Source organism: Callionymus lyra, chromosome 16 (genome assembly GCF_982586985.1).
Source record: "Callionymus lyra chromosome 16, fCalLyr1.hap1.1, whole genome shotgun sequence".
Classification (NCBI taxonomy): domain Eukaryota; kingdom Metazoa; phylum Chordata; class Actinopteri; order Syngnathiformes; family Callionymidae; genus Callionymus; species Callionymus lyra.
The window spans coordinates 16,149,529-16,167,304 of NC_141833.1; the positions used below are offsets into that span (position 1 = coordinate 16,149,529).

Consider the following 17,776-nt stretch of genomic DNA (forward strand, 5'->3'; position numbering starts at 1 on the left):
GAGTCTTTTTCCTTCACACCTTCTCCGACCTCGTCTTGTAGATCCTGGACAGGTTTCTGAGGAACAACCGGACCCGGATCCTTAGGACGACCTCCCTGGCTTCCGTAATACATGTGCAGTGGTGAAGGTCGTTCACCTTGATCCAAAAACAACACAAGGAATACCACAAACACATTTGTTTTCAGGCCTTAGGGTCACCTTGACCCAGAAACAACACAAGGGGTATTGTAAACATATTTATTTTCAGGCGTTCGGGTCACCTTGACCAAGAAACAACACAAGGGATACCTCAAACACATTTGTTTTCAGGCCTTCGGGTCATCTTGACCCAAAAACAAAAAAAGGGATACCTCAAACACATTTGTTTTAGGGCCTTTGGTTCACCTTGACCCAGAGATAACACAAAAGATACCACAAACACATTTGGTCTAGAAAGGCTCTCTACAAATAACCATTACTAACTTACTAACATTCTCACTTACTTACTTACTTACTTACTTCAGGTCACCTTGACCCAGAGATAGCACAAGGGATACCACAAACACATTTGTTTTCATGCGTTTGGGTCACCCTGACCCAGAAACAACACAAGGGATACCACAAACACATTTGGTCTAGATAGGCGCTCTAGAAATCCCCATTACTTACTTACTTACTTACTTGCTTGCTTACTTCGGGTCACCTTGACCCAGAGATAGCACAAGGGTTAAGCGTTTGATTGTTTTTTTAATCATTAAATTAAAGATTTCTCTATTGAAGGTCGAATTTGTTTTTTGAAAAATGTAATAAAATCAATCTGTATCGATCTGAATCAATTAATTTTATTATGTCATCGAGTTATAATGTCCAATAATTAAAATATATATTTTTAAAATTCAACATTTCTTTATTTGTAGCCATTTAAGTTCAATATACAACTGTTGGTATAATAGTATAAAAAGAGCGAAACACTTTCAGCCAATCATATGTCTCGCAGACGATCATGTGACGATGTGGAAGCAAACATTTGGAAATTCAATTCTAAAAAAAAACAACCGAATTCTTAAAAAAACACATTTCAACTTTAATTTAACCGTTCAATAAACACGATAAACTTCCACTGACCACGTTTGTAGTTCCTCCTCCACAAATATTGACTCTGGTCGGTTCAGCCCGACCCCCTGCTCGGGGTGACCCCGGCTGTGACCCCGGCTGTGACCCCGGGTGTGACTCGGTTCTGTTACAACTGGACGAATCCAATGAGTCGTGTGAAGGACTTTAATTACGGCGACACGATCCGCCCGCGTCGGTTTGTTGTCTTTACTGACGGTGATGGGGCGCCGGCCGAGACGCCCCCCCGCTGTCACTCAGTAACCCCGTTAACTCACACACACAAACCTACTGCTTAATAGACTCGCCTTTCTATGGTTGATTAACTGTAAATATATGACTAACTATATGACTTTTAACCTCTTTATTATTTATGTTTGACAAAAATATTATACTAGTTATATCTTTTCTTTTTTATGTGTTTACGTTTTTGAATCATGTGTAAAAAATAATCTATTGTAATATTTTGAATTGAGCTTTATTTAATTTAATGTACATTTAAATCATTTGCAGCAGTCTTGTGGTTCTAATGACTTTAATTTCCTATTTATTTTTAATAATGTTAACAAACAACTCAAAGTATTCAACATTAACCAGACCTTGATTGTTTTGATAATATTTGTATTTACTTGGATTACAGTTTTACGTGCTTTTTAAAATTAAATTCACAATCTTTGAACAGAAATACCATGGTTGAATTTGATATAATCAAAAGTTTAAACTTTAAATTGTTTAAATTGAAGTCTGTTTTCTTTTATTGTTAAATTACTGTATTCAATCATAACTACATTAAAAGGTTGAATTTTTTCTTCATTTCCACTCTTTGAGCTTCTTCAGTCACATGATCGACTTCAAGTCGCAGGATTGGCTGAAAGTTGGATCTAGTAGCTCGGTGCTCTGTTGGTTTTGTCTGCTGTCAGTATTATACCAGAATTTTTACATTGAATTGAAAAGACTAAGAATTAAATAATATTGAGTTTAGGAAAATACTTTTTGATAGGATAGGAATAAGAATATCAACCTCTATGTGAAAAAAAAACATCATTCATCATGAAAATATTGCAATTTTTAATTGATTTGTTTGAATCAAATTAAACCTTTAAAAGTACAAATTATTTAATTCAATATTTGAATAAAAACAAAACATTCGATATTATGATGGAGATAAAAAGTGAGACTCCAAGTTAATATGATAGATAGATGGATGGATGGATAAATAGATATGTTTTTCCTACGGGAAATTGTTTTTCCAAATAGCAATACAGACGATAATTTAATTTAATTTAATTAAGAAAAATTAAAATAAGAACAAGAACAAAGATTAATGTTTATATATTTTATTTTATTATATTTTATTTTACTTTACCAATCAATGAAAAAGTTAACTTTGTCGCTACATCTGTGAGCTCATGATGTTTAAAAGTCTCTCTTTTGTGTCGTCATTAGTTGTTAGTCTAGTATTTGTGTTTACTCGCTAAAGTGTGTTTGTTCTTAATTGTCTGCTCGCTAATGACATTCCTCGCTAATGGTTCTATTGTATTGTAACAGGCTGGGTGTGTATTGGGGTTCAGGGGGTGAAGAGAGGGTGAGGGGGGGTGAGGAGGGGGGGACGTTTTAAACAAACACCTCCAGCAGTAGCAGTTCAACTCTGGTCTCCGCCCCTCCGCGGGGGGAGTGTCCTGGCTGCCCTGGTATAAGAGCGAGCGCACCCACCTTCACACACACACACACACACACAGCGTGAGAAAACGGGTGAGAGTCCAGGTCCCGGTTCTGGTTCTTAGGATGAGCGCAGCGGAACATCTGGAGTGACCAGAGACGCGGACGATGGAGCGGCGCGTCCCCGCTTGTTGGTGCGCCCTCCTCAGCCTGCTGCTCGTGCACGCGTGCCGGGCGGCCAAGGAGCTCCAGTGCCAGGAGATCTCGGTCCCGCTGTGCCGGGGCATCGGCTACAACTACACCTACATGCCCAACCAGTTCAACCACGACACGCAGGACGAGGCGGGTCTGGAGGTGCACCAGTTCTGGCCGCTGGTGGAGATCAAGTGCTCGCCGGACATGCGCTTCTTCCTGTGCAGCATGTACACGCCGATCTGCCTGGAGGACTACAAGAAGCCGCTGCCGCCCTGCCGGGGCGTGTGCGAGCGCGCCCGCGCGGGCTGCGCGCCGCTCATGCGCCAGTACGGGTTCCCGTGGCCGGACCGGATGCGGTGCGAGCTGCTGCCGGAGCACGGCCACCAGGACTCGCTGTGCATGGACTACAACCAGAGCCAGACCACCACCACCCCAGCCCCGGTCCCGGCGAAGCCCACGGACCGCCCGCAGAAACCCGACAGGAGGAGGAAAAACTTTGGGGTTCCTTGGAAGCCGCCGCCGGGTCAGTGTGACCCGGGCTGCTTCTGTCGCCCGCCGCTGGTCCCGCTCACCGGGTCAGGTCTCAAAACGGGTCAGGTGTCCAACTGCGCCATGCCGTGCCACAGCCCGTACTTCAGCCCGGAGGACCGGACCTTCACCGCGTCCTGGATCGGACTCTGGTCCGTGTTGTGCTTCGTGTCCACCTTCGCCACCGTGGCCACTTTCCTCATCGACATGGAGCGCTTCAAGTACCCGGAGAGGCCCATCATCTTCCTCTCCGCCTGCTACATGTTCGTGTCCGTGGGCTACATCGTCCGGCTGGTCGCGGGTCACGAGCAGGTGGCGTGCGGCCGCGACCACGTCCACTACGAGACCACCGGACCCGCGCTCTGCACCATCGTCTTCCTGCTCATCTACTTCTTCGGGATGGCGAGCTCCCTCTGGTGGGTGATCCTGTCCCTGACCTGGTTCCTGGCGGCGGGGATGAAGTGGGGCAACGAGGCCATCGCCAGCTACTCGCAGTACTTCCACCTGGCCGCCTGGGTCATCCCCAGCATCAAGTCCATCGCGGTCCTGGCGCTGAGTTCCGTGGACGGGGACTCGGTGGCCGGGATCTGCTACGTGGGCAACCAGAACCTGGACAACCTGCGGGGGTTCGTGCTGGCCCCCCTGGTGATCTACCTGTTCATCGGCACCATGTTCCTCCTGGCCGGGTTCGTGTCTCTGTTCCGGATCAGGACCGTGATCAAGCAAGGCGGCACCAAGACCGACAAGCTGGAGAGACTCATGATCCGCATCGGGGTCTTCACGGTGCTCTACACCGTCCCCGCCACCGTCATCGTGGCGTGCTACTTCTACGAGCAGCACCACCGGCAGACCTGGGAGGCGGCCCAGAGTTGCTCGTGCGCCTCGGATCAGAACCGGCCCAGGCCCGTCTATGCCGTCTTCATGCTCAAGTACCTGATGTGCCTCCTGGTGGGGATCACGTCCGGGGCCTGGGTCTGGTCGGGGAAGACCCTGGACTCGTGGAGGACCTTCTGTACTCAGTGCTGCTGGGGCAGCAAGGCCACGGCCGGGTCCATGTACAGCGACGTCACCTGGAGGTCCGGAACCACCAGCTCCATGTCCTGCCCCAAACAGATGCCGCTGTCCCGGGTCTGACCGAAGGCCTCCTCTTGGTTAACTTTGAACAGTTGCTAGTGTAGCCATTAGCTCAATGGTGAAACCACGGAGCAACACAGCGGCGTGTCGTCTGCATAGAGCCGTGTCTTAGGAGATTTTGGACCGAGTCGGTACCGTTTGGATCCGTCGCTGCCTTTACGTCTTACGGGTCGTTTGTATTTATATAATTATTGTTGTACATTTGTAAAAAAAAGAAAAGAAATGAAAGTTAAAGATTGTAAATACGCTTCACTCTGACAGATTTTTATTTTGAGAATAAAAGTTCTTAATGAAAACTATCTATTGTTTATTATTCAGAGACACGTGTCTGTCAATCAATCATTGCATGTTTGAACAAATGTATGTTGCCTCGGAAACACGTTTTTTAATTATTACAAGACTAGTCACGTGGTTACCATTTAATTATTAACTTACAACTTTATTACTGTAAACTTTGTTCTATACAATATCTGGAGATTTCCTTATTTTCATAGAACCCGGAAATACATCTTGATAATGTAAACAACAGGAACATACATAAAAGTACAGTTTATTCAAACTACGATGTCAAAAATACTTCATATTACACAGAAACAAGTGTATATTATTTAATCATTATTAATGGAGTCTTGCAAACTTACTTCTTTCTCCGTTTTAATTTACTTCAGTCTGATCTCATTCATTATTTTCTCGTTTTTTCTACTTTATTTTACACATTTGTTTGTCTTTTCTCGTGTTCCATATATTTTCCTCGCTTTCCCTTTTCTTACTGTTGCTCTTTTTTTGTTCACTCTTTACTTGAAAGTTTGATCAACTTTTTCTATCTTGTGAAAACTTGTTTCTTCGTCGAGGAGAAAAGTTGTGCTCTGCTGCCACCGTGCGGTCAGAGAGAGAAAAACGAGACTCAGTCCAAAACTTGATCCCAAATATTTGAGCTCACGTTCCCGCCAATATCTGTTCTGATTATTGATCTTAATTTACTTTTAGGATCGATTCATTATGTCTGACACAATATTTATACGTTTTCAGTCATTTATTCGTATTTTAAAAATATATTCAAATCTGCTGCTACAAGTATGTTTCTATAACAGTTATAATTTAGTTAATGTCAAATTTGAATAATTGTTTTTTGTGGTTTGAACGCTATTGCTGAATCTAAGTACGGTGGCCCCTGAAGGTCAAACGAAAAGCGCAACCACATAAACAAAAATAAAACGACCTTTTGGTCACAACAAAATACTTAAAAATTATATTCTTTGTTATTTTTGGACTCGACTCAACTCAACTTTATTTATAAAGCGCTTTAAAAACAATCGTGACAAAGTGCTGTACAATGACATAAAATATAGCATAGTTAAATCATACAAAGGTAGAAACAATATAAAATAAAACAAGCAAAAAGCACTTAAAACAGCTCAGAGTCTCATGCTGTGTTAAAAGTCAGGGAATAAAAGTGTTTAAGATGAGATTTAAAAATGGACAGTGAGGAGGAGGACAAACATATTAACAATTCACCTCAACATTAACATAAATTGATCTTTATTTAATGCACTTACTAAAATGATAATCTTAGATCACAGTTTTAAACTATTTATTTTCTGATATTGTTGTACTTCTCTTGACGGACACTCAGCCCTCTGCTGCCACCTGTGCCCGAGTAGAGTATTACATCTTTCACCGTGTTACTATTTTGAAGGCGCGGAAACAAACTCACATGTGTGCAAGGACACGCACGACCGAGTGACGACAAACATCCAGAAGGTCGAACACACAGATACACACACACACACTCAGACTGTCAGGTTGTTTCTCTGACCTCTCGACCTCTCGGCTGCTCTGAATACCTGCAGAAGCAACACGAGTCGCGGAGAGTTCAGACCTGAGTCAACGATCACAGAATGTCGACTATAAAACCACTGAACAGCAGGTGTCCCAGCTACCAAGGGTACCCGCGAACACTTCCCGTCACTGTGTCAGATTGTGTATAGTTTGATAAAGTGTGTGTGGAGTGTGTTTAGTGGCAGGATTTTTAAGTTTTAACATTTAAGTTTTAATCTTTGTGTTTCATCATTGTTGTGTGTTTGTTTTGTAGGTGTGTATTTTTGTCATTTATAGTCTTGGCGAGGTCAAGAGGTCAAATCGGTGGCAACATGACAAACGTGTGACGGTCGGCCCTCAGAGTTGGTTCAACCAGGTCATGGTTGAAACCTTGTGCAGGGTCAAAGGTCAGGTGGGCGGGTGAGTCAGACGACAGCTGGACTCGACTGAACTGCGTTCACACGATTAAAAAAAACATCTTTATTTATTTATTTACGTAATAATGTTTTCTTCTTTCTGACTTTATTGACACACATTTAACACATGTTTTTTAAAATATGAAATTATTCTTAACTACTTTTTTCTATATTAAAACTTATTTTACATGACGCTGACGATACGATATGTATATACTGTAGTAACAAGGATATATGTGTAGTATTGTCGAGTACTTGACTCTGGTGTTGTAGTATTTACAGACCACATGACTCTTGATGAAGTTGTAACTGCTTTCATTTGTTTTGAAACCAAAATATGTCCAAATATCAGCTTTAAAAGCTGCTGGAGTCACTGTATCCTCTCGTCCTCAGTTGTAACTGCTTTAATTTGTTTTCAAACCAAAATATGTCCAAACATCAGCTTTAAAAGCTGCTGGAGTCACTGTATCCTCTCGTCCTCAGTTGTAACTGCTTTAATTTGTTTTCAAACCAAAATATGTCCAAACATCAGCTTTAAAAGCTGCTGGAGTCACTGTATCCCCTCGTCCCCAGTCATCGCCGGATTTTATTGTTCCTTAAGCTGTGAGGACATGCTGCCATCTAGCGGCCGGTGGTTAAATTGCAACACAAAAATGAACAAATTATTTTATTTTATACACACTTTATTGAAATATAAAGCATAAAATAACTCTGATAAAAATAAAATATGATTTAAAAACCCCAAAATGATACAGTGTCGTTGAATATGATACAGTATATATATATATATATATATATATATCTATGACGACGACCTCCCGCTCTACACCCAGGCCCTCCTGTCCGACGGGTCGCTCTGCTGACGCCCGATGGCGATGACCTGAGTGCCGACCCTCGCGCTCCCCGGCGTCCCCGGTGTCTCGGAGCGAGGGGACGCAGGGGGCCTCTGGGAGCCGTTGAGGATACACTGGGGGGTTCCAAAGGTGCTCATGGGGGTCGGCGGCCTGGAGAAGTCCGGTCTACACCGGTCGGTCGTAGACAAGGACCGCTTGAAGGCCGGTCCCCCGTTCTGCTCGCTGTGCGGCAGGACCCTGGGTTCGTCGGCAGGGGGGGTCTTGCCGCCTCCAGCGTGGGACCTCCTGGTCAGGAGGACGTCCGTGTCCTCGGCGGTGGCGGCGCTGAAGACGCTGCTCCGCTCAGCCTTGCTCGCCTCCTCCTTCAGCCGCTGCCTCTTCTTCCTCCACCTCAACATGGACTTGAGCGAGCTGACCAGGTCCAGGAGGCTCAGCAGGACCGAGGCGCCCGTGACCCCCAGCATGAGGTGCAGCATCAGGGTCTTCTCCGTGCGCCTGGAGATGTAGCACTCCACCCCGGACGTGCAGGGCGCCTCGTAGCACAGGAAGCTCTTGGGCAGGGACAACCCGAAGAGGAAGAACTGCCCGGCCCCGAAGACCAGCTCCAGGAGGATCCTGAGGACCACCACCAGCAGGTAGGCGCAGTAGAAGCGCCGCCCGCCCCACTCCTCGGGCGCGGCCTTACCCAACGACGGTTCCCTGGAGGAGGAAGAACCCCCCGGGACCCGGTCGTAGGCGTAGAGCGCCACACAGTGGCGGTGGGTCAGGACCTTGTGGGCGACGTAGCTGGTGAACATGACGTGCGGGAGGCAGAGCAGCAGCAGGTGCAGCAGCCACAGGCGCAGCACCGACACCGGCGCGAACACGTCGAAGCAGACGTTGGAGCAGCCGGGCTGGATGGTGTTGCAGATGAAGCGCTCCTGCTCGTCGCTGAAGAGAGTGAAGCCGGCGAGCAGCAGCAGCAGCAGACGCAGGACCAGCATCAGCAGCCACCAGGTCTTACCTGCCGAGTCAGATTTAGATTTAAAATGATTCCAAAACATCTTATATAAGTAAGTAAGTCATTTTTATTTATAAAGCGCTTTTCCAGACCAGGGTCACAAAGCGCTTAAACAATCAAAACAATACTCAATAAAGTATATACTTTAAAGGTCAAGATAAAACTGATAACACAACAGGAGTTCCAGAAAATCAAGGAAAAGCCTGAACAAATAAAAACGTCTTAAGATGTTTCTTGAAGGAGTCAGTAGATCCATAAAAAGTGAAATATTGAAGGTGAAAAGTGATTTAGTAATAATAATTTTTAAAATTCAATACATGTATTAAATACTACATTTACCAAGTATAATATTAAAAAAGACAATTATGACTATTATTATGTTTCATTTATTATTTTAATGTAATGTTATGCTAAGAATAAATGAAATATACTAATAATAAATCAATGACGTGTTTATATAATGATTGAATTTTAAGTAAGTAATTAAGTAATTTATATCTAAAGAGATTTTCTTTTCCAGACCAGGGTCACAAAGCGCTTAAACAATCAAAAGAATACTCAAAAAAGATATTCTAAAAAGCCCCAAACCGCCATTTTAATAAGTGAAAAAGTGGAAACTAAAGTTATTTTATAAAGATAATAAATAATGAAATAATTCCAAAATGTAAAATATAACTCAAGTTTAGTTATTAGGATCATCATTTTGGACGAATTATTTATTATAAGGATGAATTTATGAAAAGAAAAGGATCAATGCTACGAAAACATTGTCCCTTTAAATCAATTATCTTGATAGCAAATAATGAAAAAAATTTTTTTTTACAAAGAATATGTAAAATAATTGTGTATATTTATATTCGATTTTAAGTCCAACACGGTTGTGTATTATAGATGAAAAAGTGAAAACTAAAGATGTTTTATAATAAAAATAAATAAATGTAAAATATATTTTTTTAAAAGTCTAAATATTGAAAACACAATTTTGACTTTTGAAAAAATACCTTAAAATATTGTTGTTGTTTTTTTAAAGGAGAAAAAAACTGAATTAAATAACATTTAAAAAGTAGATCCAAGTTGCATTGAATAAAAAAGAAAAGATACACAAAGATGTTTGAAAAGTTCTTAAGAAATTGAGGTAAGATTAGATTTGTTAAAAGAAAATCGTGAAAATATATAGCTAAATAAACATAAAAAGCTTTATGCGAAATGGACAAAAAAGCCAATAGTTCATATAAAAAAAAAAAAGAAAGAAATATTTTAGAAAATGTTGAGACTCGTTGACTTGTCATCACAGCCAGGAGAGAAACAATCGAGCGTAACTCGTGCTTGTTAAAGATCTTCGTGAGTCGTGTTCGTTGGTGACTCTGAAGACTCACCCATGAAGGACACGCTGTGGTTGAGGGTGATGAAGAGCAGGTCCACGGCCCCCATAGTCCTGCTGAGTCCAGGCTGATCCCATAAGAGCCGAGCTTACGTCTGATTTCCCTTCAGCTCATGCGAAGCTTCGCCAACAGTAACACTGCAACAGATCTATTCTTACCGTCAAAGCATTGTTGACATGTCGAGGTGGCTGTTAAACTCAGACGAGGAGGAGGAGGCTCAAGACGCTCGGCTATTTTGGACCGACACACACACACACACACACACACACACACACACACACACACACACACACGTACAGTCAGAATGATGATGACAAATCGACTCGAACACACACATGTGAAAGTCAAATAATCGGCATTCATCGGTGTGTGTTTGATGACTCTCTTGTCTCTGGGTGATTGTTTGTCCACCTTTCCAGGGTGTCCTTCACCTCTGACCCAGATCAAATGGATTCTTAGATCATGTAGAGACAAAAAATATTTTATTTTGAATTTACTGTCCTCTGCTCCTGAAGAACTTTCAAGTGAATATAATAATATTGGAAAAATGTGCTTTTAAATCGGATTGTTCTTTAAATAAAGGTTGTATATATTTGTTTGCATATTTAGCTTGATTTAATACCTTTCAGTACTTATTTTTATTTTAAAATCTTTTCCTTTTTTTTCTACTAAATGTATTTATGCACTAAGAATACACGGATCCTGATGGTTTTTCAAATTCAAAGTCTGATTATGATGCTGTTAGAATTAACCGTTATAATTTCATGTTAAAAGTCTAATGATGACACACGTTAACTTCAAAATTGACCATCACTGTGCAAAACGAATAATCTTCAGTTTTCGCTCCTGGCCAACAGAGGGCGCTGTTGAAAATGTCTTCATTTAGTGTCAATCAGCGCAGGTGACGAAGTATCAAGTGAAGTAGACTGAACTGAACTGAACTGAAGTCAGACCCGGCGGCATGGGCGGGCATTGGGGGGCCATGCCCGCCCCCAGGGTCAGCCGTGCCCGCCCTGGCAGGAAGGTATTTATTTTTACATAAGAGGTCAACCCTCTGCCCTGTCGAACGAAGCCAAAGCGCTGTTACGCCTATTAAAGGTGATGTAAATGTACAATGTTGTGGTTCAACTTTAGTTATTTCCATGTGAGAACACACAACAACGCTAACAGCAATCCGGGATTCAAAATATGTTTGTTTATTATCTTCTTCGATCTCTCCACACACATCCATCAATGTCAAGAACAGCACACCCAAGTGGTCAATAGGTTCCACTACAGTTATTGTTATCATTTGTCATTAATGGTTACAGTTGCTTATAGAGGCAGTCATTGGTTTTGGTTTTCAGTTTGAACATCCTTACTACCTTGACAAGAAAAAGTAACAAGGAGAACGAGCAGGAAGACCATCCATGTCTACTGAAGTCAACCTGAACCCTGGAGTGAACATTCAAACTGAGAGAGTAGCTGCAGCTGAAGCCTTTACTTGAACTCACCAAGACACCGGCCTTGGACTTGGGCTCGGTGATAGTTCAGTATTGTTTTTATTGTACCTTTTTAAAAACAAATTTAGGTTGAAAAGTTTGCCCCCCTGAAAAAATGTAATGCCCCCCCCTTAAATGCTTTTCTGCAGCCGGGTCTGACCAGAAGTGACACCAAGTGAGTTTGTAACTGGTCCAGACTAAGCCTAGACACTGGTGTCAGAAACTGAGTTGCCTCCATGGAACTTCCCTTCTGTCTCAAGATCTTGAACTTGGGAGGTGGACCAGACCTGGACATCATCCATGTTAAAGTTGTGACGCTCACAAACTTACTTACGTACTTCAACTCTCACAGTTGCAAAGTCAACAAAACGAAAAGCGTCAAATGAAGATAATACATCATACATTCATACAGTCAATGACATGAACATTTTGTTGAAAGATAACCATTTACACAAAAGGCATGGATCATTTAAAACAATGTTTTGTTTTTATTTCATCTTCATAGTCAGTAACAGTTACAGTAGTTCAGTAATAATTTGTGTGGCTCGTGTGTAAATGTAATGTCACAAAGTTGAGATTGAAATAAATGACATGCATACATAAATAATACTTATTTTGCTCTCATGTCTTTGTTAAAAACCTTCAGATATTGTCATTTTGCCGATTAAAACACAACCAAACCTTGATTCAATTAAATTCAATTGTATTTAAAGTGTCTTATCAGAACAAAGTTATCTCAAGACACTTTAACTACTTAAAAACATTGTAATAAAGTACATAAAGTGTTGTAATACATCTTCATTCAACCATAAAGTTGTAAAAAAAACCTTGAGGTTGATTTCTTTAGCACAGACTCAACGATGTCAGAGAACTTGAGGCAGACAGTAAACGTGGGCAGCGACAGTTTGAAGACGTAAACCACTGCCTGCTGGTCAGTGCAGGATTGTAGTGCACAGCTTGACACATTCCGTTGTTCGATGAACTCACATATGCAGCGTAAGACTACATTTCTGAGCTTCTATGTGAACTACAAACAAACAGAGCTAATGTTGAACTTTTGCATTAAACCATTAAACCGTCTCTTGACGTATCAAGAGGGCTACTGGCCTAGCTGGTCGTCACCAGCCCGTCACTGGTGAAGCTCTATGGATTCTTCGTTCAGACGCCCCTGGAAATGAATGAAACTCTCATTATATCATCCACTGAATGAATGAAAGGTTGATACACACTTTTGAAATAACTTACTATATAGCGATGGTGACCCCTGCCATGAAGTGTGTCCATTCGACATTGAGACGATCATATGATACTGTCTTATAAATGATAGCGTGGGACTAACTAGTCGCCTCATTTGTCTTAGCTACTCGTTACAAACACAATCTTATCTTGATCATTAGGTCACTCGTACTTCAAGTTTACTTTGAGGTAAACCAGGGATGGTAAGTAAGTAAGTAAGTAAGTAATATTTATTTATATAGCGCTTTTCCAGACCAGGGTCACAAAGCGCTAAAACAATACTCAAAAAAGTACATACTTTAAAGATCAAGATAATACTGAGAACAACACAGGAGTTCGAGAAATTCAAGGAAAAGCCTGAACAAATAGAAACGTCTTAAGATGTTTCTTAAAGGAGTCAGTAGATCATCAAACACAAAGAGAGAGGAAGATCGTTCCAAAGCTTAGGAGCAACAGCCTGGAAGGATTTCTCTCCTCTGGTCCTGAACCGTGTGCGTGGAACCATAAGTAGATTCTGATCCACAGACCTCAGAGCCCGAGCTGGGGTGTAAGGCTGGATCAGATCAGTGATGTAAGGAGGAGCCTGACCATGAATAGCTCTGAAAGTAAGAAAATGGTAACAAAGAAGCAACACTTACCGCCGGTTGTACACTGTCTCTTCTGTTCCTTTGAGTTCCTGAAGATATGGAACAAAAAAAACAACTTTTATAGACAGACAGACAGACAGACAGACAGACAGACAGGTAACTCACTTAGGTATACGTAAATTAAAATTAAAACAAAAAGGACAAAAACAACCAATGCCAGAAAAACACCCAATCCAACCCAAAGCTGACTCGCCGATGATTCAGGTAAATACTCAGAGTCTGCAAAGACAACAAAAACAAAAGGTTCATCCTCTGATAGAATCTTGTTTCACATATTTCTTTCATACAATTCCACTGACCAACAAGTTGAACATCTATACATGAATGAAAATGTTTTGTATCAATAGTTTTAATAATAATAATTAATAATCGTTTTTTTTAAATGTTCTTCAATAATTTGTAGATTCATCTGTATGTGACTTTGTGAATTTATTTCACAATTTTGCTTCAAACCTTATCAACATGTTTACTCTTTTTTTTCTATCATAGTTGTGAAGAAGAATCTGCTGCTTAAGTCTCTCTTAAGTCTCTAAGGCTCTTGTTCTCATGTGAAGGAAGGACAGAACAATAGATGGATGGAATGTTAGATAGAATTACTTGAATAATCTCGACTCTTTTTATTAACATTCAAAGAAACATGTGTCTGTGGTTTTGTTTTATTGTCACTACAGAGTTGCTGGCCTCAGGTGAGAGTAGAAATCTACCATCAGTGGAGAGATTTGTCTTCTGGTTCAGCGAGTTACTCATACGTTATGATTCTTTGTTACAATTTATACATTTATACAAAATAAAGAAAGTAAATACTCACCCTGAACGTTCACGTTGTATTTTACTTTAATGTGATCTTCACCATCATGTATCACAAAAGTGTAGACTCCACTGTCGTTAAACATCACATTCTTCAGCAACAAAGAATTATTTTCTGTTGAAAACTCAGCTCTGCGTTCGTACTTTTGACTAGTATTACAGTTTAAGCTATGATCACATTTTATAATAGAATTGTTCTGGTGTTTCACGAAAAAATCTTCAAACTCTGTCAGTGACAAAGTATGAGGACCAGCCAGACGTAGATGATCTCCTCTCTTCACAAACACAGTCCCAGGATCAGAACCTACAAAACACAAGAGTCACGATTATTTCTAGTTACGTTGACGACATGTGATGAAACATTTGTGTCATGTTCTTCATCCTAGTCATGGATCCACCACCTCGTCCCTCTGGTGTCCACAGGCTTCCTCTGGTCTCCTGCTCTGACTTGTATCAACTCTAGACTAAGAGGTGCTGATCCCCATCACTGCTTAACATAAACTTATCTAAGAACATGATTGTTTGCTGACATAGAAATAGACCTTCGGGACTTGTTTGCACTAATACACTTGATTTACTACAACTGTGTTGAAACTTTAAATAAATAATTTAAAAAATCAATCTCAGTCCTATTTCAGGTGTGAGGACAGTAATCCAGATTAGAATGAGTATATTGTAGATTAACTAGGTTTAAGAAATAACCCTGCAGGACGTCAGTGGTGGAAAATAAAGTTGCTTTATACAAAATTATCAATTTCATTCTTTTAACTCTGTTTTGAACTAAAATAACAATAATAAGAAATTAGCAGGCTTTGATCAAAACTATCTCTAGTGGCTCGTTTAGGAGCTTCATCAGATGTTCATGTGGTTCAAAATGGTCAAAAGAAGTTGACAGTAAGAACAAAAAGCAACTACTATTGAAAAAATTGGTGATTCAAACTCATGATAAAAATTGGTAAAATACTGGATTTTCTGGAAACAAGACAATAATCAGAGAATCATCTTGAAACAAATATTGTTGTCCAGTCACACGGATAGAAACATCGTAACTACATCATACTGTTCAAATAGAATTAGTAACAGACCAGAAAAGAGGACATAAAGTGGTTAAGGATAGATTATTTGCTCTATTTATTAAATCAATTTATGTAACCCAAATAAGTTACAGCATATATACTTCTGGAAATCCAGAATTGTTATATTTCAATATATCTCAACCGTGATTGTTGCTGTTGTTTCTTAAACTCCTTGCTTCTGTAGCACTTTACGATTCTTTCTTGGAATATAAAGTGCACTTAAGTTTGTTTCTCTTTTTTTGACATCATTTCTCCTGAAAACATAGAAAAGATGCCTCAGCATTGAGGAGGTTGATTTATTAAAATAAGACAATTATGTCGAATAAATTTGACATTTAACCTGAAGAAAACAATATAAACAGTAAACTAAGATTCACTTTAAAATGAGCTTGAATTAAAATAGAAGTGGAAACATAGAGAGTAACGGACGAATGGACAAGGAAATTACAGCAAATGCCTAATTTTCAGATACAAGATCAAAATGGTCCCACGTTTAGTGCGAGGCTGCTCTAGAATTCTCGTTTTGAAACGCGAATGATCCACGATCCCATTGACAGGGTCTTCGTCACATGTAGCGATTGGTGTCAAAGTCACATGATCGTCAGACCAGGAAATGAAAGTACGGTCAGGGATTAGGTCGACGAGGATCTTCCTTTTGTCAATATAAATGTTTTATGTGTGGTAAAAGTATCATGCAAACCTTTCTGTTGACGTTTCTTTAACCCATAACAAATATTTTAAAGACGTTCGCATATGCAGCTTGTTACGTCATCACGTAGGAAGTGGCGTAGCTACACCGCCAACACACGTGTCGTTGCTATATGCTAGCTAGGTACAGATGCTACATACTAGCTATAAATGTAGCACTAAATCAGGGGAGTTGATTAAAAGTATTCAGGAGCTAAATATAATAGTAGAGGAACAATGAAAAAAACCTTGTTTAAGTTGAATTGATTGATTTGTTGCTGTTAAACTCACGGGTTACTTGATTCAGAAATTATAAATTAAAACCATTGAAAACTATCGACGCTCTGACAGTTCGTGCTCAACAACATAAACCAAATCTAAGTATTTACTAGTCAAAACATACCTTCAACCATCTTGAGGAGAAACAGGAAGAGAAGAATGAGTTCCATGATGAAGTTTTAATCCAGGAGAAGAGAGCGCAACTAAGAGGGTGTTGTTTTGTTGTGAAGTGCAATAGAAAAAAACGTAGAAGCCCTGACCCACAAGTATGGCAGTCCTGCTGAATATGTAAGGTGTAAGAGACATACAGGGTGAAGATGTGCTGCACGGTGTGTTTGAGTGTGTGTGTGTTGCAGAGGGAGCGGTTCAAATGGGAGTAGGCGTGTGTGCGTGCGGAAGTGTGTGTGTAAAGTTGGGCACTCACCGGTGACGCAGATGAGAGAGAGGTAAGGTAAGGTAAGGTAAGGTAAGGTAGAACTTTTTCATTTTTATTTGTTTTATCCTATAATAAATGCTTCTCATTCTTGAATCATTTGTTGTTGTTTTTTTTGTTGTTTTTGCAAACATCTGTTTATTCAAACTTTACAAGATGCAGTCACAGAAGAAGAAAAAAAGAAAACAAAAAAGAAAAACAAAACAAAATATACACAGAAAAAAGACAAACATGCGTGAAAACATAGATAAAATAATAAGAAAAATAAAAAAAAAGCAGCCAGTCCAGTACACCTCTATCTTGTGATTATTACAGTCAAATCAAATTTCCAATGTTAAAACTTTCCAAAAAGTTATAGAACATTTTCCATATTTTCAAAAATTTGTCCAGTTTACCTTTCACACAAAAACTTATTTTCTCCAAGGCTACATAGAAAGTCAATCCTTTTAGCCATCAGGAGATACTGCAAGCAACAACATTTTTCCAGGAAAGGGCAATGCATCGCTTTGCTTCAAGAAAACAATGTTAAGTAACGTCTTAATGTTTCTCGAGGTCACAAAATCAGCAGGATAGACATTCAAAATACAGAGTTTTGGGTTCAATGGAATATCCTTCCCAGTCATTTGTCCACTCAATTCTACAACCTTCTTCCAAAAAGAAAGCACCTTTGGACACTCCCACATGCAGTGAAATAGTGACCCCTTATGCTCATTGCATTTTATACAGGTGTCCGGAATATTTGGATTAAAGCGGTGTAGTTTAGCAGGTGATATGTATTGTCTAGTTAATCATTTATATTGAGGGTAACTTGGAGTTTGAATTCACGGATTGGGTTTGAGCTGAAGTGCAAGCCTGCCTCCATTCATCTTCGGATACATCTTCGTTTAAATCCATTCTCCAGGCTTGTAAGGTAGTCACTGATGACTCTTTGCATCCATCCACACAAAGTTTATACAAAAGAGATATTTGACCTTTGGGATGTGAATGCTTTACAATAACCTCCTCCAGAACAGACAGGGCAGGAAGAGCCAGGCCAGAGCTTTGCTTGGATTTAA

General features: G+C 40.5%; 1 protein-coding gene, 1 long non-coding RNA gene and 1 pseudogene across 2 annotated transcripts; 1 reads left to right on the forward strand and 2 right to left on the reverse strand.

Annotated features, from left to right (window-relative positions):
• Positions 1-2,837: 2,837 nt before the first annotated feature.
• LOC148063952 (frizzled-8 pseudogene) lies at positions 2,838-4,904 on the forward strand (annotated as a pseudogene).
• Positions 4,905-7,662: 2,758 nt separating this feature from the next.
• On the reverse strand, positions 7,663-10,201 carry LOC148063953 (gap junction delta-4 protein-like). The gene is made up of 2 exons (XM_087810363.1): positions 10,070-10,201; positions 7,663-8,696 (listed from the first exon to the last, which is right to left on the reverse strand). Exons 1-2 carry the CDS (start codon positions 10,122-10,124, stop codon positions 7,663-7,665), a joined length of 1,089 nt encoding a protein of 362 aa, XP_087666489.1. The 5' UTR covers positions 10,125-10,201.
• A 1,889-nt stretch (positions 10,202-12,090) lies between these two features.
• On the reverse strand, positions 12,091-14,468 carry LOC148063954 (uncharacterized). The gene is made up of 4 exons (XR_015713536.1): positions 14,248-14,468; positions 13,545-13,658; positions 13,431-13,468; positions 12,091-12,724 (listed from the first exon to the last, which is right to left on the reverse strand). It is a non-coding gene; the product is annotated as an uncharacterized LOC148063954 (long non-coding RNA).
• Positions 14,469-17,776: the final 3,308 nt, after the last annotated feature.